This window comes from Tetrao urogallus, assembly GCF_951394365.1.
Source record: "Tetrao urogallus genome assembly, chromosome: 17".
Classification (NCBI taxonomy): Eukaryota; Metazoa; Chordata; class Aves; order Galliformes; family Phasianidae; genus Tetrao; species Tetrao urogallus.
The window spans coordinates 9,663,559-9,690,613 of NC_136830.1; the positions used below are offsets into that span (position 1 = coordinate 9,663,559).

Sequence of the window (27,055 nt, forward strand, 5' to 3'; positions counted from 1 at the left end):
AATGTCAGGAGGGATTTCTAGCCTTCTATTTATAGCAGAGTTGGGCGTATGGAAATAAATAAATATGCTCATGGCAGAGACCTGCTGCAGAGTGGGCAGAATCTCAGGAGGAGAGATCCAATATCAGGGACCTGATATTTGCCTTGAGGGGGACAGGTCACGTCCACTCATCACCAAAGCTTCCCAGCAAATTCCTCCCTAAATGTGTCTCTTCCTCCAGAGGGAATTAATTCGCTGGCTCCCGCTTTTGGCAAGAGAAGGGCAAAGAGACAATCTTCTTCCTTTGGAGCAGCTGGCAGCTGTCGCAGAGTGGCAGCGATGGGGAGATGGGGATGTCAGGAGGATGGACCCTGTAGGGCCTGCAGAGCCTCTGTAGGGCACTGGCCCCTCTTCCAGCCCCAGCTCTGGCTGGGGGAGCTGCATGGATCCACCCTCCCTGCAAGGCAGCAGAGGGGCTGTTCCAGGAGCACGAGGGCTCTTACTCCATCCGTAACGAGAAAAGGGGACGCAGTGCTGCTGTCACATCAGTATCGGGGGTGATTGCGATCGATGGCCAAGTAGGTGGGAAAGATGTGGAGAACGCAAGGAATTCAGTGATGCCGGCGGCACTCCTTAGCGACGCAGGCTGTCGGAGCTGCCTCCTGAGTCACAGCTCCTGCTCCGGCTGCGGCTGCTCCTGGGGCCTGAGCTCCTGCTGCGGCTCCTGCTCTCTGCACTGCTGCTGCTCCAGCTGCGGCTGCGGCTCGACCGGTGGCTGGAGTAGCTCCTGCTCCGGCTGGGGGAGCGGCTGAGACTGCTGTACCAGGAGGAATAGCTGCTGGCGCTGCTGGAGGATGACGGGCTGGGCCGGTAGTAGGGGATGGGACGTTTGCGGGCACTGTGGGGACAGAGAGATGCAGAATTACCAGGAACGCAAGGACAGATTTATTGCCAAGATCTTCAAAATATGTTGTTTACTCTGCATGACACCTCTCAGATTCGTCTGGTTTTATTTGCAGGTAGCTGGTAGGCGTTGGGATTCCAGCCAACCACCCCCACGGCCGCCATCCATCAAGTCTGAGGCTCTGCCTGATGTTTTCCCAAAAAGCCCTCAGCTTGAGAATTAGAGTCAAACTTGACTGTCTATAGCATGGGACATCTGCCATGGGAAAGGGTGAAGCAAAATCCTTCTGCACCTTGTACTTGATGGGTGGGTGAATCCCTGCTCTGATTTATCTGCCCTTTTTCTTCTGTGGTTGTAAATGAAACCCCTGCATCCTCCTTCTGCTTCCAGCTGCAGATCCCCCAGCTGGAGGGGAGGCAGAGTTAGGGTTAGGGAAAACATTGTGCTCCTGGAGCAACCTGCACCAGAGATGGCTGAGGACAGAAAGCAGCCCATGTGCTCCAGGTGTGATGTCTCCATACCTGGTGATGCGCCGGGCCTCCAGGTGGCTGGGGGAGTCCCTCCTGCGCTTCCTCAGGGGGGAATAGGAGCGCCGGCGCTGCCGGTCCCGCTGCCGGTGTGACTCCTTCTCACTGGAGCTGTGCTTGTGCTCACGGTCCCTAAGGGAAGGGCCAGATTGAAAATCATCACCGCCGGGCTTTTGCAGGTGCAAAAATCGGCTGGATGGGGTTTGAACACAAAGGCAATGACCCAGTTGAGTGGAAAGCTCTCTGCTCGGTGTTTGGGTGGCATCAGCCTTGCGCTTCGCTGGACAGTGGGACACTCAGTAGCCTGACAGACGGACGCCCAGCAATTGTAGGCTGCAGGGAGGTTTCAGCAGTGTCTCCCAGCAGCCCTGCATTGCTAAGCCAAATGACTTCCCCATCCCTTTGTGGATGCACTTGGTATTTGCACAGCGCTGCTAAAGCTGCTGTTGCTGGCTGTGCTGCAAGAGCAGGCGAGCACAGCCCTGCCAGCAGGCCCCACGTATGCGGAGGGCCCCAGGTAGCTCTGCAGGGCTGTGCACCGCTCACCAGAAGGAGTGCTGGAGTTGCTATGGTTTTCTCTTTTGTTAATTCCCTGTGCACGTCAGCACAGGCCCTGCTGTGGAGGGTAGATGACTTCATCCACCCCGTTCCTTTCTCAATGCCATCTGCAAAGCAATACATTACAGGTCAAGGGCCTGATCCTTGCATGCAGGAAATGTTCTCCTGCACCAGAACAGGGGCTGTCACAGCTTGCAGAATCAGGTCCTGTGAGTGTAACATTTTAAGGGTGCCAAATGCTCACAGCATGCTCAAAAGCAGAGATGTTACCAGAAAATACTGCCCAAAGGCATCTCTAGGGCTGAGCTGTGAGATGTGTGTTTTCTACAGGGTGTGGAGCAGTTACCTGGGCTGTTTCCCCATGCATGGCTCTGTGAGTGCCAGCATGAGGGTACCTGGCTCCTGCCAATGCAGCAGGGACACTTCTCAGGGTCTGAAACCTCTTTGGCAGAGCTGCAGCTTGGAAGAGCAGAGCATCTTTCCCTACTGCACTGATTGCCCTGAGGCAATAAATGGGAAGGTATTTCCACTGGACTGCAGATCAGCATAATGCTCGGACATGTGCCACGCTCCATTTCTCCCTGCTCCTTCCTGGAAGCTGAGGGGGCAGTTTGGAGCTGGCAGAAGGAACCAGAAAGTAGGCTGGAGTACAAGCAAGTGATGGAGGCAATGGAAAAGCATGAGGCAGTAGATAACAATGTAGGGACAGTCATACCTCGTAGGGCTGTAGTGGGAGTAACTCGGGCTTCGGCGAGTCTTTGAGCTCCTGCTTCCAGGGCTTTTTTTGCAGGATTTAGAGGAATAGCTGGGGGACCGTGAAGAAGACCTGGGGCTAGGGAAGAAACATAAGAGCTAAAGATGCTGGAGGGTGAGGTTGTACCAGACTTCCTCTCATCCAGGCTCATGGTGGGGAGAGATGCCCCGTATCTCAAGGGCCACGTGGTTCCCTGGCACCCACACAAAGTCTCACTCCCGTCCCCAAGGAGTCCGCCAGCCTGCAAGAGCCAGAGACTGCCCAGAGTGATGGAGAGAGCCATTTGTGCTGGCCTTACCTCTTCCCTGAAGAGCAGGACCTGCTGCGGGAGTACCTGGGGGAGGCCCTGCGGGGTGAGGAGCAGCTGGAGCCAGGGGAGGAGCGTCCTGTGCTGCTGCACGACTCGCTGCGGGGGCACGGCCTGAGCGGGGAGCTGCGGGCTGGCGACGGGGGGACACTGCGCTTCTTCTCCTCTGAACAGCTGAGACACGAGGACAGGCATCCTCTGCAAATGTATATTTGGGCTGTCAGTTCCTTTGCCCCATGCCCTGCAGGCGCTGGGGGGAAAGAGCAAGGAAAGCGTAACAAGGCTGTGCTCCAGGAGCAGAGCGAGCAGGCGTGTCCTATTGCCTTTGGATTGGGCTGTGGGAATCCCTGTACTTCCAGAAGAGCCATGGATGTGAACTGGGGTCAGCTTCCCAACAGTAAGGACCAGCTGCAATCCCAGCTCCACCCATATGAAGGCAGAGTTATCCCACTGGAGTCACAGCGTGAGAAGTATGTACAGCCTCAACATCTTACCCTCCAAATGAAAATTCAGGACTTGTTCTTCCTAATACCAACTCCCCTGGCTCTAACATTTGGCATTTAAGACCTGACGTGGAATGGCTCCCAACCACCACTGCCCCAGCACAGCTTTAGGTACCAGCTGCCATGCTTCTGCTCCTTCATCCCCACCACCACCTGGCACATCCCGGGTAAGGGAGGCAGAGATGGAGCTGGCACCTACTCCTTTCTCCTGATGATGACCTGTGGCTGCTTTTTCATCTTCCTCCTCAGGCTCCAGCACTGCTCACTGTGGGCTCTGAACTCCAGACTGGCAAGGTCTGATTGAGATCTAACCACCTCCAGACCACAAAAACCTCCCTGCCAGCTCACCGGTGCATCGGGAATGCGAGCGGGAGATACAGGGCAACAAATACCAGCATCAGCTGCTGATAATCACTGACCTTTCGTCTTGTCCCTGGGGATCTGGAGACAGATTTTCCGAAGCCGTTGCCTTGGTCTGGGAAAAGCAACTGGTGAAGGAATTTCCTGAATCAGAGCTGTTATCACCGTTGGCCACTTTGGGCTTCCTGGATGAGAAGGCATGGCCAAAGCCATCGTGGGCTACGCTTCGTTTCTCCTGGCTATCCTTTGACCTGGATGAGCTCGTTTGAGTGGAGGGAGGGGAAGAAGTGTCGTTTCCTGAGTCATATTCATGACACTCTCCGTTCTGGCTGGTGAGGTGGCCAGGCAGGCTGTCTGTTTTGGTAAAGAGGTCAGCAGAAGACCCTGACTGAGAGATCTGAAAGCAAAAAAGCCATTTGGCATTGTTTGAACGTTTTATTGAGGAGGGTTGCTCTTGGTTTTACTTTGCTTTTATTTTATGTTTTAAATAAACCCAGAAATTTTACCATCATGATGCACTGAAACAAAAGGAAAGAAACAAAGTAAGAAAGAAAGAAAGAAAAAGAAGAAAGAGAAGAAAACAAAAGCACATATCCCTGAAAGAAATCCACAGTAAGAAGAAACTCCTTTTCCCCCTGCTATGATAACGGGAAGATCTAGAGATCATGCAAAGAGTATCAGCATGCGATCCATGTTAAACGAAAGAGTTCAACAAAGTAAACGGGCAACCAAGGAATCAAAGTAACAGGCTAACTAAATAAAAAAAGGTGTAACAGAGGAAAAAGCCCTTATTTAACCTAAAAGGGGGAGGGCAAAAAAAGAAACGAGAGTGGAAGGGAATATATTAAAAAAAAAACCAAACCAAAACTTTCTAATCCTTGGAAGGAAAACAAAAATGAAACAAATGCTTAATTAAGTGAATTTCTGAACGAATGTTACAAAAATAGGTGAAGAAAAATCAAAGCAAATCAAATGAAGGGCTTCTGTACAAACTGGCAAATAAACAAGCTTAGCACTTTGAAAATAAAAACTAAGAAAGGGGGGGAAAAAAAAGAAGAAAAAAAAAAAGGAGAAGGGGAAAAAAGAAAAATCCCTCTGGAAATAAAAGGTATACAGACACTTCTTTGTGTGCTTTTTTCCCCCTGAAGAAGATATAGCTAATGCGCTCAAGTGACCTCTAATAAATTCCCTGGTGTCTTGCGGATAGCATCCACTTACCCATCAAGAACTCCTCCTTTAGTAGGTAAGGTGTAAGAAAAAAGGAAGAGCGGGCAACATAAGTCCATCATTAGAGTCTCAAATTACATAAAAAAAACATAAACCCTCTCTTCAATCCACACTGCCAACTGTTCACTTGACTCTGCTACGTAAATGTCACAACTGCTTTTTGTCTGCTCGCTTCTCTCACTTATTATTCCTTATTTTTGTTTCCTTCTGCTTTACATTAGGCTGCCCAGACAGCTCCTGGGGGCTGATGGCTTGTGCTGGAAAATCGTGGCTTGCACTCAATCCCCTTGGGTTTCATGGTGGCCCACGGGTATGTGAAAGTGGCGAAAGGAACTCGAGCAAAGAAGTCAAAAATAAAGTTGAGGGGGAAACAACATTCCCCCACTTTGGCTGCACTGGAGACCTACGGGAAGGGGATGATGGTTTTGGTGGGCTACTGAAGCTGAGGACCCTACAGCTGTGCTGGCTGCCTTGGCTGGGGCTGTCAGCTGGCACCACCAGGGCACTTCCATCATCTGAACGTCTTATCTCTTCAGTTTTATCTCTACTGGCATCTACCAGAGCCAGTCCAGCGAGGCACGAGTGCTAATGCCTGCCCTTGTGATGGGAAGCATTAAGGACAAACACAGACCTGGCACATCTGCACCCTGTGCAGCCTCCTCCAGGCCCCAGGGTTTGCAACACAGGTGCTGCTCTTTGCCATTTCTCTGCCAGCTCTTGTTTATTCCAGAATAAGTTTACTCCAGAGATGTCAAAGGAGTGTAACAGAGCGGGGGGTCCGGCCCTGCTCTCTTTTGCACCCAAAGACACGAGGGATGTGGCCTCCCAGATTTTTTCTAAAGATTCTGGCTAGTGTTATACCTGAACCCTGACTGGGAGGCAGCCACCTTTTGGCTACGTTTCATTTGCAGGCATAAAAACACCACGTGAAGCACTCCCTGACTCCAGAGGTGGGAGTCTGGAGGTGGGCATGTGCATCTCCCTCACCTCTGTTCCCAGTCCAAACCAAACAGCCTTTAGCTCTTCCCAGCCAAGAAATCCACCCATTTCTTGGCATTTCAACCCATGGGTCCTAGGACTGCTAGGAACTCTTGTTTTGCTTGCACTGAAGTAACAGCTGCTGTCAGCGCATCCCAAAATCTACCCAGTGAGCCCCCAATGCCCCTCTGTAGCTCCACCACTGCAATAACAGCACTCTGGGAAGAGGTAACATGGATAGAAGTGGAATATGTCCTTGTGAGGGCTGGAAGGCCTGGCCTGTGGTTTCTGCCCTGTGGTAGGAGGTGGGACAAGCATTGAGGTGTTGGGCAGAGGCAAATTCCCCCATCTGTTGACCTTGGCTCTACCTCTGGTTCCATTTTCCTGCCGCACAAAATGGGAACCACGAGCTGCATCTGAAGGCGCTGCAGAGTTCAGTTGAATTCTAATGGCTTTTTATTTTTCTAGGGTGTCTCAAAAGAGTCTGGTCTCCTGTGAATCTAATTTTCAATGTGTGAACATTTGGCATTTCCCCCTCCCCCCTCTAATAAGTAATTAAATAATCTCAACGATTTTGGTGTGAGACACACTGCTGCCCTCAAGAGAACCCAAGATATGTATTTACTGTTTGGGTTTGTTGTTTTTTGTGTTTCGAATCATTATTTAAGCAAGATGAAGGGACAAGCAGAAACGAGGCCCTGATGCTTCAGAACACAATGCTGAGCGCGCTCCTAGATCAAGAGGCGGTGCAGCCTAATGGCTTACAACAATGCAATCACTGCTCGTCTTCCAATTAAACTGAACGAGTCCATTTACTGTGCTTCAAACAGCCTCGAGGAGAGACAGGACTATAAATTTTCTCAGCCATAAGGGGACCGAGGCCCATCAGTGAGCAGCGCGGCGCAGCCTCGCTCATCGCCAGAGGGTTTTTCTGGGGTCTTTTTCTCTGCTTTGAAACGAGTCGCAAAACAAGAGTTAATTTCTTTTTCAGGAGTGCATAATGTCTCCCTCCCTCTGTCTGTCCACGCATTGTGCTGATGAAAGGCACACAAAGCTTGCAGCAGTGACCCCTGCTCCCCGCTGACAGCTGCCACCGCAGCACCTGCTGCCTTGCAGGGAGTGGGGCCCATAGGGCTGCCTTCAATGGGGAGATGGGCCGGGCTCTGCTAACCCTCTGCCTGAGCTGACATCAGTGCAAAACTCCTCTCCGCCTGCTGCAGTGAGCACATCCTCTTGGTTTGGGCTGGTCTGGCACAGCTTTGGGGTGAGGGCTTGCATCATGTTGCTTCCTTTGGGTACCTGGGGCGCTGCTTTGCTCCTCTCATGGCTGCACACTCTCTTGCCTCTGCTTGAGCACTGAGCTGCAGATTTATCGGGTGATAACCAGAGGTACATTCAGTCCTCTGGCTGAGAGGATCAGCAAAAGAGCGAGGCTTTCATGTTTAGGGAAAGCTTTGCCTTCCAGCTCCTGAAGAGCCCTGTTTGTCATCAGAAACATGGCATGCAGCAGTTAAAAGAGCAGCTTTTCCTATAGAAACCACAACCCAGGCTGGAAAACAGAGAGCAAGAGCAATGCAGTCTGCAGGCGTGCTATCAGCCTCCCCCTGCCCCCCTGTACACGCTGTCACCATCCCTGCACAGCGTTGTCCCACCTGTACCTCCCCGCAGGCAAGCCAGCACAAGCAGTGCTGCTTGGAACAACCAGACCCCACTGAGCCTCCTTGAAAATTTGGGTCAAGCCTGTGTTAATTAGTGACATTGCAAACAAGCTTCAGTGAAAGCAAAGGAGCTGGCAAGGAAGGTAGATGCTGTGTGCAGTTATCTTCATCAGGTACAACAAAAGGCAATTAAGCTCACACCCTGCAGGTATTTATATTGCTCTGCTCAACCAGAAGCACAAGGGCATGGAATACATCTGTGCCAATGCAGAATGGTGTCTGCAGCAGGACAGGGGGTTGCTGTTAATGTTCAGATATAGCAGCAGCCTATTACCAGTTTCTCTGCATGCTGAGGCACAGCCTCACAATCCTCTTTCTCAACAGGTGCCTATTGTGGCTGCGTGTGATTAAAGGAAAAAACGAGTGTGTGAAGCTTGGAAATTCATTGCTCAAAAGAAGCAGGGAGCTCTGGGGGTGTTTTTGCATGTGTGCGTGCTCGTGCATGCACCAACTTGCACATAAAGGCAAGAAGGGAAGAAGCAGTGAGGTAGACTCGTGGACAGGGTGCTCCTCTGTGTGCTTCATCCCTCAGATTGCAGGTAAACTGAGCTGGATGTGGTCATTCCAATAGAAAAGAAGGGACAAAATGCATGGAGACAAAGTTTACCGCAGAAAGCTTCCATTTTTCAGAAGAAAGTAGAATAAAACCTGGCTTAAAATTAAATAATTTTTAAAAATAGATTTGGAAATGCTGTAGCATTGCCTCAAGGAAGTCTGTGTATTGCCTGTCTGGGTCTCTTCTGTGTGTCAGAACCCTCCCTGGACCATCACTTTCCTTTGGAGATATCACGATGAATCTCCCCACATCAGGAGGGTTTTTGTTGGAACCCCAGGCCAGCGGGTGTGACACAGACTGTGTAGCATTAGCAGACAAGACCAAAGGCTCCCATTCCATTTTTCCCTGCTGGTTCTGAGCATGTGATATTTAAAGACCTTATTCAGCACTTTGCCAGGGGCTTCAATTTAAACAAGTGCATATATGTGTTCTTGAACAATGTCCCAAGAGAGCATACTTCTGTCTGGGAAGAGAGAGGACACCAATGGACTGCAGAGTAAAGGTCTTTCTGCCATTGGTTTCCCTGTGTTATTAACTCACTCACCCTGACCTTGCTGAGTTGACACAGGGTGCCACCCCAGGCCGGTGGCAATGAAAGCTCTTGTCCTTCCTTCTTTGCATTTGCTGCTGCAGGGATGCACACGTAAGCACAGCATGCAGGTTCTGCTACTTGTGCTCTGCCTTATATGGCTTTATAAGCAATGACTCAATTGTGCACTACACACTCAGTGGGCGTCTATGACAAGAGTGAGTATGCATCTGTGACTCCGGGAGACAGCTTGTGGCCTGTCTGTATCCATATAGGATCTCTGTGTATTGTGATTGAAATGTCAGCTGTGCAGGTAAGCAGAGAAAGAGCCTCCTCTTGCTGGGACTATCTCCTCTATTTGAGGTATGGCTGAGCTATTTCCAGTTCAGGACAGGGCTTTAGAGGAGAAAGTCAGTCCCCCACTATATACCACTTCAGGGCTCAGAGGACTCCACTCAAGCCACTGGTAGCATTCCATAACCACACACAAGCACCAGGTTCTGTATTACCTCAAGTCTTGTGTAGCAGTGCCCCTCTCCAGAACACCCATCAGATGCTAACACTGATCAAAGAGCATCACACCTCTGCTTGGCAGCCACTGGGAACAAGGGGGAAACGTGCCATGGGAAAAAAAGATTTCATACCAATCGCTATCTAAGATTTCTCTCTGGTTTTGCTCCCTCTGTTCTAAGGCATGTATTATATCATCTCTTTCCATGTATATGGAAAAACATCCCAAGGCACTGAGACTGACTTTACCCTCGGCTGCACTTGCAGTTCCCATTAGCATCAATGAGAGCTGCACACAAGCTCTCAAGTTGGCCCCTGGGCTTGTCAGTCCAGAGCAACAGCAATCTCAGAAGGATCCCAATAGAAAACATCCCCTGCCAATAACCACCAACTCATTAAATGTAAATATTTCCTTTATCTTTGTCTGATTCCCTTTTTTACCCCTAAAGGACTAAACTTTCGGACATGAAGACTGATGAATTAAGTTTGAATTCAGCTGAGCAAAGACTGCATAACAAACACATCCCTGCGAAATATCATTGCTGAAGGCCACATTTTTTTTTTCTTTTTCTTTTTTTTTAATGTTAAGCGTCCTCAATTCAATATTCAGTGGCTAGAGACTCGGCAAATCTTTCCCCTCTCCAACCCCACTCTTGAAGAGGAAGCGCTGAAGGAAGGAATGACTTTAAATACATTTGGAGAACAGCACCGTTAATAAGTAATGCTGTTTTAACCAAATTTTGTCTCACATCGTTATAATCCAGTTACAAAAATTTCATGTCAGACTTCTCACCCGTATTCCCGTGGCTACTGAAAGCCAAGAAGCACAGAGCGTAATACTTACGACTTCCTTGGGAGACAGGAAGCTGTGCAGTGGGAGGGTTTGGCTGGCCTGAACCTCTGCAGAGGAGCTTCTCTTTGCTGGGACTTTTGCACGGTGCCGGGAGCGTCTCCGCCGTGCTTTACGCCCTTCCTCCCGAGACCTGGCTCTGTGCCTCCAGAAAACATGGAGAAGCAAAGCGTTATCCTCAGCATTGCAGCAGCGCCCACCGGCAGCCGCACGCAAACCCTCGTCTTCTCTGTGGAGTCCGGACAGAGTGAAAGGGAATATTTTGCTTCCTTGCTTTAAAAACATTTTGCTTTGCAGCCAGGAGATGTGCTGGTGGGGTTTGGGTTTTAAACCTCAAGTTTAATGCAAACGTCAGCTCCAATATTCCTAATTTTATGGTGGCTCACAGCTTCCGCACAGCCTTGAATGTCCCTATGGCAATACACCTTCAAGAGAAGACACTCTGCACTTGCATGAACTTCCCACCTATTACTGCCTGCGTTCCTCCCTGCACTGATCACCAGGCTTCCATGAGAAGATTCTCAGTAGTTAGAAGGAGCGGAGTGGGACAGAGAGAGTGGTTTGTTCATAAAACTCTTTCAAACAACACATAACAAGCTCACGATGTGCATAGCTATGCAATTTGCTATTGCAGTGATGCGGGTCTAGCACCAGCATCCACTCAGCTGGCCTCAGGATGCATCTGTCATCTACAGGAAAGAGATTTTAATCAGGTCAAAGATAGTGGCCATAGGATGCCATTGGCAAATACATTTCCATTGCTAAGAACAAGCTTGAAGCTTTCCTGGGACATCGGCAGTACAGAGCCCTGGTGTGGGAAAGGCAGACTGGGCTGAAATCAGCTGTCACTGGCTGATCTTCAGCCATGGGGATTAGAAGTGACTGCTGGGCTGAGAAGATGCAGCCACCACTTCTTGAGCCCAAACCTTCTGTTTTATGGCCGTGACCACGAGGAGCTCAACACCCAACTACCAGAGTGGGATGTGGCTCTGCCCAGAGGGCCAGTGGGGCACACGAGCCATTGCAGTCACACTCCTGACTCACTGCAGTGCTACAGGGCAGCAGCCCAGCGAGCGGTGACATTACCTGCTCCGGCAGCTCGGGGAATAGGAGTCAGAGCTCTCTGAGCGAGAGTGGCAGCGGCGGTGGCGGTGAGCTTTCCGGGTGCGCCCACGAGAGCTTTGGGAAGCAGAGAAGAAACTGTGGTTAGATAGCAGACCTAGGCTGTAAGACCCAGCAGTTGGAGGCCAAAGTCAACGGCACTTAGATCAGAAACAAGATCTGCATTTTAAAGCAAAGGGATTGGTGCGTGAGACGTTGCAAAGGACCCAAAGGTATGAAAAACTCTCCATCCCTTCACAGCTGCCCTGACATCAAGGCATGTCATCTCTCTGAGATCTATGCTAGCATTTAGCTACAAGCTGTTAGGTTGCCTCTGCGCCATGCTGGAAGATCTATGGACAAGTACACAGGAGCGCAGCAGGCAGCACCAATCCTTTCTGCTTTCAAGACCCTAAAGAGCTACGTCACCCGCTCCCCCTTCATCCTGCAGCCCATCCTGACAGCCCATTGCTAAGCCCTGTCTGGGGAGAAACACTTGTCTGAGCAGCCCAATGCCAAGCTCAAACCCTCCCAGACTCCCCATAATACAGGACACTGGGTACCAGCTTTCCCCCACTTCTCAAGATGAGAGGGTCCAGCCAGTCCTATAAACTGCTCTTATTGTTGATATAAACATGAAACACAGCCTCCATAACTGCAGCCTACACTATGCACGGTTTCTGCTTGAGGGCACAGGACCATTTATTTGACTTCTCAGAGGTGCACAGATGCTGCTGCTCCATTCTCTTACATGGCCACAGGACAGGGACCAGCAAACTGCACACAGACACGGGTTCACTGTCCTGCTGCTCTTCCCCTTGCTCCATTTGGGCTGTTACAGGTGGACCTGGCCCCATTACTGAAGGCCTGGTGCTGTCCTTGACAAAAGCCCCAGTCCTGCACTCAGGGAGCAGAGTTATGTGAATGGCAGGCTCTGAAACCTTCTGTGCTTGTTCCTTCTCGTCATGCCCAGTGCCCACCACAGCAGCTATTTTGGGTCTGGTGTGTAACCATCTGCTCAGCCTGGCACTGCTGTGCCAGCACGCAAAGCTGATGATGGGTTAGCTGACAGGAACAATCTGGTTTCATGGCCATGCTGTACCAGCAACTGACACTGCTAACATACCTGCCTGGACAGCATTTAACAATTTGGCACCATAAGAAATCAGTGAACCAATTGCCTGAGCACAGCATCTCCTCTAAAACAAAAGGGCAACAATGAGGGCAATTGCTTGAACTCTGGTTGGCTGTTTTCTCTGATGCTTTTTATACACTATAACTGTATTTCCAGCATTTTACATTTGGGGAGCTTCCTTCCTTCTGTAAAGCTGAAGTCAGCAGCACTGACTGCCTCTCCCTCCCTCCATGCTTTCTCTTCACCTTCTGCATCAGTCTCTCCAGTTTGTTTTTTCCCCCCATGTTCAGGAAGGACAGACTGCTCCCATGTGGTTTAGATAACAAGGATAAGCCAAATCCCGATTCAAGTTGGTTTATGGGATCTCACTGATCCACACCTGGGAGCAACGGGGAGGCATGGAGAAACCACGAGTGACTCAGTTCTGATTTCTGAGTTGAAAGATGAGGACTAAAGAGCCCTGGGTGGTTTATCCCCAAAGAGCAATCCCAGAAGCTCTCATTCCCCTCAGTCAGTGCACTGCTGCATCCAGTCTTTGTTCTCACCACACTAACTAGCTAACGCAGGTTGGCCAGCACTGTTGTGTGTGGAAATGCCCTCTTATACAGATAATCAAGAAAGCTTCAGCTTTATCAATGATCTGTAAGATCTCTGGGCACACAGCAGCTCAGTTTGCGGGAAGAAAGCAGTGAGTGCATTACTGCATATGCAGTATGCAGAGAAAAGGAGATGGGATTTCTGCATGCAATGGAGGTGAAGGCAGCACCTTGTGGATTCTAGTCTCTTCAGTCCCAATGGGCAGCAAGGTGACATTAGCAGTGCTAGGGGCTCTTGTCCTTCTGTTCCTTTCCTAAGAGTAAAGGCTGTGTTGGGAAGAATTACAGGGCAGGCCCTGCTAATACCAATCAGACAGCAAATCCCTGTCTGCCTGCTCTTCTTTCCCTAGCAGGGTGTGCTGAGTCCCAGCAGAGCCAGCCAGGGGTTTGATGCCCAGGCTTCAGCCCCAGAGCTGTTTCTGTGCTCTGAAAGCAGGTGAGAAGCCACAAGTTGCAAAATGGAAGTCATACAGGCCCTCCTCCTGGCCTCAAAGAACTGTGTTTCATACCACACTCCTGTCTGCCCCTTAAGACAAATATTGTGCTTGTCTTCTGCACACACCAGAGCAGATGGGAACCTCAACTCCATATTTCAACAGCCTCCATCATCTCTAAACAACCTCTTCTTTTCCCCAGCCCCCATTGCTTTCTGTTCCCATTTGGATATTTGGTTATATCACTAGCAATCCCTGTGTAACCTCTGAAAGCAACAAACAAGGAAGAACTAAAGCCCCTCTTAGTGAGGGCATGCAGAGCTGGGTCTCATACTGCCTTCATCAGAAGAGCTGGACCTTCTGCTCACAACTGGCAGGGCAGAGAATACTGTGAATCACTACTTACTGTTTTTTGTGTTTTCTTTCTTCCTTTCTCTTACTTTTGGGGCTTGAGGAACTAAATAAGAAATGGCTAATTAATTTGGAGATTTCTGTTCTGATTTTTATATATATATATATATATATATATATATATATATATATATAAATAATTTTGCTCAATGACACATCAACATTACATCTAATTTGCCCAAAAACATGCAATTAAAAAACTGAAGGGATGACTGGTTCTGCCTTGACACAGGGGGTCTCAGCTCTTGATGAGAAACCTGGGCTTGGACACAGTCCCCATGACATCAGCCAACCTTCTGGCTTTACAGTTTCCCATAGAGAAGACGAATGCGTGCACTGGAATCAGGAGAGTTCTTCCAGTATGCACCTGGAAAGGCACTGAATTGGAATGTTTCCCCACTGCTGGGGAATACATGCTGTTTGTAGGCGAAACCATAAGAGGAATGAAGGCTCAAGATGCAGAAAGGATCCAAAATGCACGAGGTTGCGAGACCCACAGGGGATGGGGGAACCAAGGGGATTCCACAAAGAGGCACAGAAGTGATTTCTGCCTCCACACGGTGAACATCAACCTTGTGAGATCCTGAGGAGACCATTTGTAGGGGATCACCCACACGTGCTCAACTCTTACCTGTGCCTTCTCTTCTTTGAGGATAACCTGCAAGACACAAAGGTGCACACTGAGTACAGCATCTTACAAAACTGGAAGTTTGAATCAGAGACAATCTGGTAAGGCCCATCTTGAGGCTGAGCATTAAGGAAACAACGCACCAGCTGGACAGCCCTGACTCCCTTTTAACCAGCTGGGCTAACGAGGCAGCTAACAGGGCAGCTGGTGCTGGTGGAAGTCACTGGCACACTGCAAATAATTGAGCATATCATTTTCTGTCAAACACCTCCACTGTCCCTGGTGGATCGCTTTTCTCTACTACTGACTCTACACTGCACTGAGTTTGAAGTTGTAGAGGAGAGTCTAGACCCTGATCTTCTGTACAAAGGATTGAGCAGCAGTCAAAGGAGGAATCCTTTCTGCAAAACTCCAAAGCAGGCTCACAGCCAAACCAGCTTTATGTCTTCCCTCCTGGAGCATGCCTGTATGAACCACCAGGCTGGTGGCCCTTGGAAAAACCTGGGAGCACAGAGGGGGATACTTCCTTCCAGTGAGCCCCCTGCGTGCTGCCTCCTGTCCCACCTGAGCTCCTAGCACAGCATCCCGCAGAAGACATGGCCTGAAGTCCTGTCTAGAAGGGCCATGAGATGGCCCAAGACAAGGCCAGTTGGGATCTGTAGTTGAGGGGTATCTGGAAATGACCTCCACTGGTCACTAACGCTCAATGGTTGATCACGATGCCTTTTGGGATGAACTATAAGCTACAGTTCAGCTTGCAGGGCCACAAATGAGCACTACAGGTGTAAAAATGACAAGCATCTGACCCGAGATGGATAAGATATATTTTAGAGGCATTTCTATCTCCTTCTACTCTCCCTCCCTTCCACCTTTTTCCATAACAAAAAAAGGGCTGCTTTTCACTCTGTTCACCACTTTCAGTAGCTTCTCGCTCTCATTCAATAAATTATAAATACATGAACTTTCCAAGGGAGATGGCATCTACTATTCTCTGCAAATATTGGTTTAACAGCTGGGAGAAGACAGTGAAATATTTGCAATTCCAAAATTTCATCACTCTCTTTAAATTAAAAACCGGCTTTCAGAACCCAAGGCATCACCGCAACACCTCGAAGGAGAAATACCTGTGTCTTTTTCGCTTCTTGGAGCTCTTCTTTTTCTTCTTCTTCACAGGAGAGGGGCTGTAGGAAGGAGACCTGGGGGAGCAGAGAGGCATCAGGGCCAGCACAGCCCCTCACCCCCAGGGCTGCCCAATTTGCACCCCACCACCGGGCTTTGGGGCTTGGGCAGAGCTGGGGCTGAGCCCTGTTTAGGTGTAAGGGAGGGCAGGAGGATGGCCAGCAGAGCCCAGCCCCTCACACCTTCCCCATGAGGCTCATAAGGCAAGGCCCAGGCCAACATGGCTGCCCTCACCTCCGTCGCTTCTTGCGGCTGGATTTCTTCTTCTTCTTCTTGCCCCGGGCTGGCAGCGGTGCACGTTCCCCATCACACGAGGGGCTGAGGAGGGGGGATAAAGCCAAACAAGGTTTTAAAATAAATGCATAAAAACACCCTCAGAATGACCTCACTTGGGGTTGCTCACCTCCGCATGCCACCATCCCTACCTGAGGGCAGACCGGGACAGATCAGGGCACCTAATTACCCTCTAATTACCCTCACTTGAAATTGAGCGCCTCCTCCATGGGTTTAATGGAAATATAATGAGACAGACACTGTACGTGGCTGCGATGCCAGCTGGTTATTTGAAATGAGCTTGCTGAGGTTAACAACTCCATGACAGATTTATGGGTTTTGCTGCTTTGTAAATATGTTTTAAATAATTAATCGGCATTTGATTTGCATACAATAATTATTGAGACCGAGTGAATTTAACAGTAATATAAGACATGGCAAATGTTAAATAGCAATTGATTAGAAAAATATGTATTTATTGATGTGCTATGGTGATTTAGTGAGATAAGCATCTCTTACACGGTGGTTAAACTTTGGGGGGAAAAAAGCTGTAAATTAATTTCTTTTTAAATTGTGTTACATTTCAGCAAAAAGCAAACGCTGCACTTAATTAATTTGGAGCACTGCGCTGAAAATATGAAATGCATGGGGGCTGGTGACCCTAAAGAAAGGCAGTGAATGATGGAAACTAGAGCACAGGGTCTATGCCTCAGCATCCCCACTGCTCATCCCACTGGCTGGAGGTGCCACCATTGGGACCTCATGTTGGAAAGCCATTCTCATAGGGATGTGGGATGTAGGCTCCAGCACAGCTCAGCCCCCTCCTCATCTCAGGCCATCGTCAGCTCCTGCCATGTCTGTGCCAGGACATGGAGGACCTCCAGGCTGTGTGCTCAGCCATAGGCAGCCTGCCTGGAGCCCTCCCCCTGCTCCCAAGATGAAGCCTTTTGTCTTTGAAGTGGAAGCCTCCTCCCTGAGCTGATCTAACTTTAATTGTTCCTCTGTGATTGTAATCAGAGTCTAATTAAAAATACACTTTAGATTATTGTTCCAGTTAGCCTGACATCTGAAGATAGTAAATGCACTTTCTGTCCCTTTCTTTCCAGCATCTTTAACCAAACAGAAAGGCCTTAATCCCAGTTCAGCAACAAAGGCTGAGACCCCAGCTGCCTTGCTTAGCAAGCTTCATTCATTTTTACCTTTGCAAGTTGTCAGGGGCTAACAGCATACCGATAACAAAGCGATATCCTAGCTAAGGCAGTGCTGCTGCTCTGATCTAGGCATGGGAGATGGGAACTGCTGAGGGCGATCCACAGCCAGGAGGAACCTATGTGCCCCATAGCACACGGGATGCCGGCGGTTCACACAGTTGTCCAACCCCTGCCCAGATCTCACTGACTCAGCAGGGATGAGGACGACGTTTCTTCCACCGAACCTCATGGCGGGGTGGCCCTGTCCCTACCTGCGCGACCTGTGGTGAGCATGGCCGTGTCTCTCCTTCCCTCTTGCCCAGCCGTTAGTGGTGGAGGTCTCCTTGGACACACAGCTGCTCAGCTTCTCAGGACGTCGATCCTCGGCAGAGTACGGCAGGCAGCTGAGCGTCCCACTGCGTGGCAAGAGGCCAGAAAGAGCAATAAGAGAGCTAGAAAACAAAGGGAACCACCTGAGCCGTGCAGGTGCCTGCACAAGCCCCAGGGAGCCCATGTGAGTAGAGCCCTGCAGGTATTTGTATCAAAGAATGGAATCGCTAATGGAAAGTCGTAAACCATATCCAGTGGGGAATGAGAACACCACATTTTTGGTGTCGTGCAGAGCATTACACAGATAAATAAAGGAAGCATCAGCAAGGCTGAGCCCAGCCAGGCATTTCGGATTTGGAAACCATCACAGTCACCAAATATGTGCCGAAGGGCCAGGACCAAGAGTGGTGCACATCTTGGGGCTTCAGTGGTGCCAGGAAGGAAGCTAAAGTGCAATTCCATGGGGAAGCAGCACATCAGCCCCAGCTAGCCATGGCCAGAGGCTTGCAGCCCCTGGGAACATCTTTCTGCCTGCCCCTGTCATGAGAATCACAATTCTGGGGGCTGGAGCATCTGTTGAAGAGACTTCATTCCTATATCAACCCGTGTTCTTAGGAAAACCCCACCTTTTCTAGCAGCCCTTTCTTTCTTGGAGCACAGTTTGCAATGCCTGAAGGTTTAGGGATGAACATTAGGCAAACACATGCACTGGGAGTCAATGGGATGAAGCTGGAGAAAATATTTCCCACCCATCACATGCAAGAGGTAATGCTGGCAGATCTGATGGTCCCTCCAGCTTTAAAATCTATTATTCTGCTTGTAAAAAATCTCCCAGTCTTTTCCCATTATCTGTGTTATTTTTAACCATCCAGGAAGCTACATGGTTAATTGCTTTCTTTGTGTGAGCTAATTAGCTTGTGGCATTTCCCAACCCCCTTTTAAGAACAGTCTTCTGAGGCTCAGTCATTAGGATCCATTAAAAATGTCCCCAAATTAATGACCTGTGCAAAGCTGGAGCAGCTCCAATGGTGCGGATGGGGGCCCTCCCTGGGCACAGTGGGTGATGTCCCCACTAATGGCATTTCAGGTCTCGCCGTTGAAACACATTAGCCTGAAGGCAACCAAGGGCTGCTGTCCTGCTACACACTGGGGACCATTTCTTCTGGGCTTGGAAGTAATTATTGATGGAAATAATTATTCTCCAATCCCATCAAAGGCTGGCTTCAATTCAACCCAATACTCTCCTCCGGTGAAAGCTGAGAGTCACTAACGCTCTAAACGGGCTGGTAATCCCTTTGCGTTAAGCTCCACAGACATTGATTGAATAGATAGATATAAACATATATTTTTTTTTGTCGTCTTTCATGGGCTGGGCCATGACAGCTTGGGGAGACACGGAGGACAGGGCAAAGGCACAGGGTGTTCGCTGCCTCGGGAGCAAACCGTGGCCGCATCCCCGTCGCAGAGCTCAGCACCATGGGCACATGCCATGCCATCAGACCATGCGATGCGCTGGGTGACAAAGCCCCCTCCCCTATCCTCAGGCTCCTGAGTCCCCGAGCCATCTCCTGCCACAAAGCTCTCATCAAGCAGCCTTTCTCCTGCAGCTCCTCATCGCTGGAGGAGCGAGAAGCTGAATAACCGCCTTCCTGGTGAGCTTTGTTTGAAGGGCGCAGCAGGGTTGGGTGGTGGATCGTAGAACCATAGAGTCATGGAATCGTGAAGGCTGGAAAAGACCTCTCAGATCCTCAAGCCTAAACCCAACCCACCCCACCGTGCCCATAACCACATCCCTCAGGGTCACATCTCCACGTTCCCTGAACAACTCCAGGGTTGGTGAGCCCACCACTCCCTGGACCGCTGTGCCAACGCATCACCTGCACCCACAGCCCTGGGACCCTGCTGGCCCACATCCACTGCGCTGCGCCACAATCCTCTCAAAACGCACCACTCTATGCAGAGGAGGCTTTTTGCATTGGTGAAATCATCCTTTTCTTTCTCTCTTGCTTTCTGCCTCTTCTCAGTTGATTGAAAAAGAAAATGGTTGAACAGCTCCTTTGACCCGGCAGAAGGAGGGGGGGAAAGGAGAAGGTTGTAAAAGAGATTTCTACGCCAAAACTCATGCAGATGTGTTTACGTAAATCCCTTTGAAACAGGCACTAAAAATACCTCTTTAAAATTAGGAGGTGGGGGAGGTTGTTAAGTGCTTTCCACAAACACAGACACAAAACCACTCCACGGCAGGTTCCTTCCCCACCTCATTCAGACCACTGTTATTAGTGCAGCAGGAGCCCTGCCGTTTGTTATTGGAAATTATAATAGCAAATCACTGCGATATTTTCCCTGATTGCACGGATCCTGAGCCAGTTCAATTTTAATCTTCTCTCCACTATTTCCTCGTGCATCAGCAGAGGCACCAGCTGCAGAAAAGCGCGTGGCTTTCTTGAAGCAGCTTAAGCACAGAAAAGAAACACAATTCCATAATAGGTGTTTTTCATCCAATTTTAGCTCACCCCCCTCCCACACCCCTGCGTCCTGCTGCAAGACCAAACCAAGCAGCAGCTCTTTTTTGCTTCTTGGCCTCCAGAAATGTTTCACAACCTCTCTTATCTCACCCTGGGCCAAAAAAGCAGCCCTGGCTCTTCGTTTTTCCAGCAGCTGATTTGCTATGCATGGCTGTGTAAGAACAGAGGCGTCCCTGATGGTGGCAGGGTTGGTGCCAGTGCTACAGGGACACTGCATGGTCACAGCCTGGGAATGGAGATGGGGTTAGGGATGGGATGGGGATGGTAAAGAGATGAGAATGGGATAGGGATAGGGATGAGAATCAGATGAGGACAAGGATGGGATGGGGATGAAGATGGGGATGGGGATAGTGAAGCAATGAGGATGGGGACAGGGGTCAGGATGGGGAGGGGATTGAGGATGGGATGAGGATGAGGGTAGGGTTGGGAATGGGGATGATAATGGGCACAGAGATAGGAATGGCTCCATCTGCATCGCAAACTCCTGCTGGAGGCAGCTGCTGGCAGCACTGGGGCAGGTATCTCCACCATAGCTTAGAGCTGCAGTCCTAACTAGGACTGCCTTTGGGTGTCCTCCTCCCCAAGATGCCGCTCTCAGCAAGCAGCCCTGTGCCTTTCTTGTTTTCAAATTTCCCTCCCTGGCAAACACCCTGCAGGTTTCCAACCTGAAAAGTTGACAGCGATGTCAACCAGGTCCCATCCCTGCACCAGACAGGGCTATGGGTCCTTGCTGCAGTTCCCTTGCCCGAAGTCCTGCTCTGTTGAGCAGGGCAAATGGCAGCAAGATAAATAGTTTATTTGCCAATAACATAGCTCGTTAGCTTTTAATCGAATAGCGGATTGTGAGCACACAGTTGTCGGCAGCAATGGGAGATGGCTTTGAGCATGGATCTTAGCAGGGCTCATCGGGCAGGAGGGGAGCGCAGGGAGGTCAGGCAGATGCTCCACATGGAGCAGGAGTGTTCCCTTTGGTGCTCAGATGAAGCTTATTCCCCCTCTGTTTGCAATAAGGAACTCCGCAACAAATTTCTCTCACCAGAGAGACTCCCAGCCCAGGCAGGGAGATGGCAAGAGGCTCCCGAGGGGAAGCTCTGGCCCCGGGCTCCCGGCCCTGAGGCTGCAGACAGTCATTCCCCTGCTCAGCACATCCATCTTTAATTGGGTGTAATAATAATTTTATTGCTTGCTGGGATTTGTGAGGCTGAACTAATATTTGCAAAACGCTTTGCTATCCTCCGCTGAAAGGCAACCCGGGGTGGCAAAGCCCCTGTGCCATTCACGTCGGGATAATCCAGAATTATTCATAAACAAAATCAAGATTATGCAAATATATTCATTAGTTCTCAGCATACCTCCAGGAAAATAGAGGAATTAGTCTTGTTAACAATTGTATATTATGTAAGCGTGCGGCTAAGCACACAGACACGCTCCCCATCCAGCTGGGGCTCATCCCAGGCTCTTAGAGCACTGCAGAAAGAGGTGCGTTTGGGCTCAGGGTGGTCCCAGTGTGCCACTGCCCCCTCGCTGTCCCTTGGCACGGCGTGAGCGATGCCCAGCCTTGTGCCCAGGACACGACGGGATCAGCAGATAAAGGTGCGCTGAAGACACCGCGCGGTTTAATTAATGCCACATGCCTTTCACTCCATAGGTTGTGTGGGTTGTTAATTATTTTTATAAAGAAAATAATTAGTCCCAATCAAGGCAGAAGCTCTCCAGAATTGCAGCTCATTAACTGATCTCACATTTTTTCTGTTCTATAAAAAGTCGCGTGGTGCTGATGAAAATTATAGACCCTTGGAATCAGCATTAAATACAAATTCAGACAGTGTTACCATCCCATTACCATCAACTGCATCGACTTGGCTTTGGTAATTGCAGCTGGAGATGAAGTGCAGGGATTTCTGCTCTGTGCAATCTCTGCAAACAAGCGCTGTGCCCATCGGCCTGCCGGAACCAACGTGACACCGAGCAAACGCAGCCCTGAGGAGGGGACAGCCACCAAGGAGATTGGGAAGGCTTTTGTGGGTGGATGATTGGATGCTTGGGTTTGGGGCAAAGGGGACAGGCAGCAGCCTGGAAGTGGTGGGTTTATGCTGTGGGATGTGGGACACACGGGATCACAGAATCTTTAAGGTTCGAAAGACCACTGAGGTCATGTGGTCCAACCCTAATCCATGCCGTGTTCGCCCCGGACCACATCACTCAGTGCAACATCTGCACTTTCCTTGAACACCTCCAGGGACGGAGACCTGATCGCTCCCTGGCAGCCCATGCCACTGCATCACCACCAGATGCTCCAGGGGGGATGTAGGAGCGCTCCAAGCACCTCCAGCTGGGTCATCCCAGGGCTGGTTCTATTGAACGGTGCAGAGGCTTCATTCAAAGCCTGATTGAAAGAAATCAGAGTATGGTAAAGCGAGGTCAGGGCAAATCAATAGCAGAGTGGTGGGGAGGGTGAGCGGGGTGCTGGCTCGGCTGCTGCTGCACCATGAACAAGGTGAGCCCCATCCTTTGCTCCATGAGGAACATAGCTGAGACCCAAAACGGGGAACTGGAAAAGGAACGGGAAGTGGGTATGGGGGCAGTGAACAGAGCGACCCCGGAGGAGCAGCACTGAGCCCCATGGCCTTGGTCCTGCTGACCAGCCTGGAGCCAGGCCAGCTGCAGCCAGCTGCTCATTTCATTAATGGAGAGACATCAATTAAACATGGAGTGTTGAACGGAGTTGTCAGCAGATCAATTAGCCCCAACCTCAGCATGGGGACTCAGGGACTGTTTCAGCCCCAAGATGCTCTGCGCAAGCATTCCTGCCCCAAAAGAGGCCATTTTCAGCCAAACCCTGTCCCAAAAGAGGTCATTTTCAACGCAAATCTGTCCCAGAAGAGGTCATTTTCAACCCAAATCTGCCCCGAAAGAGACCAATGTTCAGAAAAGGACAAGAACAGTGCAGGGACTGCAGTGCATTCCCCAGCACCTTTCTCTCTTTTAATAGAGTTTGTTCCCACTTCCAGTTCTTCAAGCTCTCCTCGCAGTCCCTGCACTAGCAGGGAAGGCACTTGTGAAAAAAAAAAAAGAAAAAAAAATTGCTATTTTTACACTCCCAGTGTTTGTCAGCACTTTCAGCTTACCCGTGGAGGGGAGGTGGTGGCACCAGGGCTGCATCGCGCCAGTGCACCATCACTGCTCCTGTGCCATCGGGCCCCATTCCTCTGCCTGCTGAGCACCAATGGGTTCCAAATTGGGGCATCCCTTCTGGGCACCCAGCTGCCCCTCAGTTGCTGTATGGTCACACGAAGTGCCCACCCCCAGTGCCAACCCCAGGCACAGGTGGGATTTAATGCCCCGCTCCAGGCTTTGCAATGACAGAGAGGTTTCAGTGGCCATGGGAAGAAAAGGTAAGGAAGAAATAAAAAGAGAACGAAGAATTGCAATCATGCATGAAATGATTTCATTTCACTGAGGAAGGGATTGCCTTTGGAAAGTTCATATTATGGAAAAACGCACATGAAGGTCTGGCTGTAGGGAGAGAGGCAGGGAGGGGGAGAGGAGAGCCCAGCCCTATGGATGGGTAAACCCTCCCAGGACTGATCTGCCCACATCTCATAGCCCCAAATATTTGTTAGTTAAACCTTGAAGGAGTGGTGCAGGGTTATGAGCCCTCTCCAGACGGTCCTATCATGCCAAGATGAGCTAAGTCATTTTTTTGGACATATCTCCCATTTATGAGTAGGAGTCAGGAATGGGTTGGGGGGGGGATTAGCCTGATGTGGTTTCCTGCAGCCCCTCACCCCGATGGGGACCCAAAGCCCTGCAGCTCCTCACTTTATCCCAGGCTCATCATCCAGAGCTCCACAAGACCCCGTGCTGCCACACCGTGCCCCGGGATGCAGACGGCGCCCTTGGGGACCAATGAACTTTTACCATTGGGAATCGCCCCAGCACCAAGCCAGGAATGGGGCTGACAGAAGAGGACCATGAGGAGGAGGAAGGCTCTATGGCTCCTATGGGCATCCCCAGTTCTGCCCTCACCCCCAGCAGCCCTCGAGCTGCCTAATGAGCGCAGCCGCCGTGCAGCTGGAGCCGGCGGGCGGGGGCTGACAAAGCCGCCCTATTGACGGCGCCCCGAGCACGGGGGCTTTGCTGCTCCCCCCTCTGCTTTCCTCCTCCAGGCCCGCTCCCCCCGCTGGGCTGCAGCCATGGGCTCATTAGCGCTGCGGCTCGTTGGGCGCGGGAAGGAGCAGATGGCAGCCAGGCCCCGCTGAGCAGATGCCCGATGGACAAGGGGGGGATTAGCAGAGCCGGGGGCCCTCCGGCAGCACAGCCCGGTGCTGACACGTGGGGACCGAGCAGGATGGTGGGGATGAAGGAACCAGTGATGTGCCCGACAAGCTGCGGGTTGGGGTGGCAGAGAGCTGGGTCCCATCCCAACCCAAAATCACTGCCGATTGCAAATTGGGCAGTGAAACCACGTGTAGCACAACACATCCTGGGGGATTAGGGGTTAAAATAAATCCCTGCGCTGGCCCTGGGGTGACCCACTTCAGCCATCTGGCAGCAGGGAAGCGGCTGGTACTTGGGGTACCAGTGGGTGCCAGTGGGCAGTGGCAGCCCTGTGCCTCTTGGAGCTCCCCATGGAAGGAGAAGCAGCATCCCACCGCTGCTCCGTGGGGCTGTGCGCAGGTAATGACGATAATGAACAACCACCCACTGCCTTAAAATAAAAGACTCAGCAAGAAGAAAGTGGAGATGGAAAAGGAGAGACTTCAGCTCTGTGCCACAGTGCTCAGTATCCCCCTTTGCTCTACGGAGTCAAGGGCAGACCCCGGAGCGCAGCCCCTGGCTGGCCACGGGTGGGATTAATGTATTCTTTTGTTCCAGATGAAATGTGGTTTTAGCAGAGCTTTAACCCTGCAAACCTCCCAGAGCTCCTGTCGGGAATTAGGAGGGAAGAGGCGTTATCTGCAGAGCCGGGGCACCCTGGGGAAGCACTCTGATCTGGGGCTGCGCATGGACCCAAAAGGCAAGAACCCTATGGACCCCTCCAGGAGGAGGAAAATCCCTTTCTGCAATGGGAACCCCACGCTGCCTGCATCTGCCAAGCTGGGAGGAAACAGGGACACAGATGGTCACCGTGGTGTTGTGCTGGGCTCCCTGCTCCCTTCATCCCTCTGCCTGCTGGCACAGAGGGCTTTGCTCTTAGATCAGTTCTGCAGTGAAGCCTTTGGGATCGCAGCCCGGTTTGGAAATGCTGTAAGAGCCACTGCTGCCCATGGTGCCCCAAGCTGAGCTTCCCCAATTTCCAAACCTGACTGATCACTAACAGAGAAGTGGAAGCATTCAGCGACCCCAGTGTGTGTCCCCATGGGCTCTGGGATGTTTGGTGCAGGCTGAATCCCCCAGCCCTCTCCTGCACCGATCCAACACCTTCACCAAACTCTGGTGACACTGAGCAACGGAAAGAAGCTTCACTCCCTTTGAAAAACAGTGCAAAGATGCTCTTAGTCAATATTGTGACAGCCAACAGAATAAAAATGCTCTAGATTTGAAGATGTGTTGTTGTGAGGAAGTCACACAAATCCCTGCGCATCCCAGCAGAGCTCAGTAGGAACCAGCAGCCCCTCGGTCCCTTTTTGTGTGGTCTGACCCTGCTGCCCTGGGCTCGGACTCCAAGGGAAGGAGGGGGACAGACAACCAGAGGGACGTGTGCTGAGGGCCGCATGTCTGAGCCCCCACCCCAAAACTACAATCCAGCCCCTCACACTACTCCAGGCTCCAAAGAGCCAAAGTTTCCCACTTGGGGAGGAGGGAACAGAAAGCTCAGATCCCCCAGCCGCAGGCAGCCCCCGTGACCCCAGCCCTTCGGTAAGACATCTGCAGAAGGGAGCAGCCCCCAAGCCGAGGGTTCCCCACCCCTTACCTGGGCAGCGGTTTGCGGGCGGTGATGCTGGCCACGATGATGCTCTCCGGTCGCGGTGTGGCCACGGCTTTGAAGGTCCCTCGCCAGAACTTCTCGAAGAGCTGCTTCTCGCCCTGCTGCACGCTGGCCATGGCCCCCGCGCGGCTCGGCGCGGCCGCTCTCCGCGGTGCTGATCTCTACATCCCTCCTGACCGCGCACGGCTCGGTTCGGTGCCGGCTTGGGTTCAATCCGAGGTTTAATGGGGGATATTCCGGTTCGGTAAGGCTGGAGGGGAGAGTGTGAAGCCGAGCCGGCTCCCGGCTCCCGTTTTGTGGCAGCGAGGCGGGGAATGGGGCCGGGCCCGCTCTTGTCCCCTCCCCGGTGCCGCCTCCCCCCGCTGCTCTGCTGGGAGCATCCCTGGACCGAGAGCATCCTTGGCTGGAAGCACCAGGATGGTCCTCGTGGGGCCCATTTCGGCCGCGCAGGAAGCATCCCGGAGCTCACGGCCCTTGGAGGGAATTTGTCTCTTGCAGCACAAGGGACAGTGACCTTGGATGGATGCGCTGCTCCCTGTCGTGTCTCGGAGAGCCACGTGCTGATTTATGTAAGCAACCGGGGGATAATGGAGCCAGGAACAATAGCCAGGAACAATAGAGAAAGAAGAAAAATCACAAAGGACTTGAGAGCATCTTGTGGTAAACACACGAGCAGCAGGGCCAGCTCCATCCCATCGCTGCAGCTTGGTGCCCAAATGCCCAATAGGGCACTGGTGCCTGCCCTGAGGTTTGCACGATGCAGCTGCAGCCGAGGACCCCGTGCACAATGCAACACTTCCACCATTCCCCTCTTTAACCCCCCAGCCCACAGCCATCCCCACCAGTCCAGCCCTGTCCCTGGGGCTAGAGACTGGAGTTGCTCAAAACACCCCCAGATTCGCTGCCAAACACTGGGGATAATAAATATTTGCACTATTAAATTAGCAGCACGGGTGGTGTGTGTGCAGGGGGAAGGCAGTGATTGTTACAAGCAGAAACCTCTCCTGGCGTACCTCATGGAGACATCAGCGAGCTAATTAAGCAATTGGCTCTGTTAACGG

General features: G+C 51.1%; 1 protein-coding gene across 1 annotated transcript; it reads right to left on the minus strand.

Moving 5' to 3' along the window:
• Positions 1-612: 612 nt before the first annotated feature.
• On the minus strand, positions 613-26,110 carry SRRM4 (serine/arginine repetitive matrix 4; the record flags this gene model as incomplete). Its single annotated transcript, XM_079543814.1, has 13 exons — positions 613-877; positions 1,405-1,542; positions 2,684-2,800; positions 3,021-3,227; positions 3,952-4,289; positions 10,255-10,405; positions 11,347-11,439; positions 13,933-13,983; positions 14,569-14,595; positions 15,690-15,761; positions 15,979-16,062; positions 17,480-17,623; positions 25,980-26,110. The coding sequence occupies 13 exons, from the start codon at positions 26,108-26,110 to the stop codon at positions 613-615; spliced, it is 1,818 nt and encodes a 605-aa protein (XP_079399940.1).
• Positions 26,111-27,055: the final 945 nt, after the last annotated feature.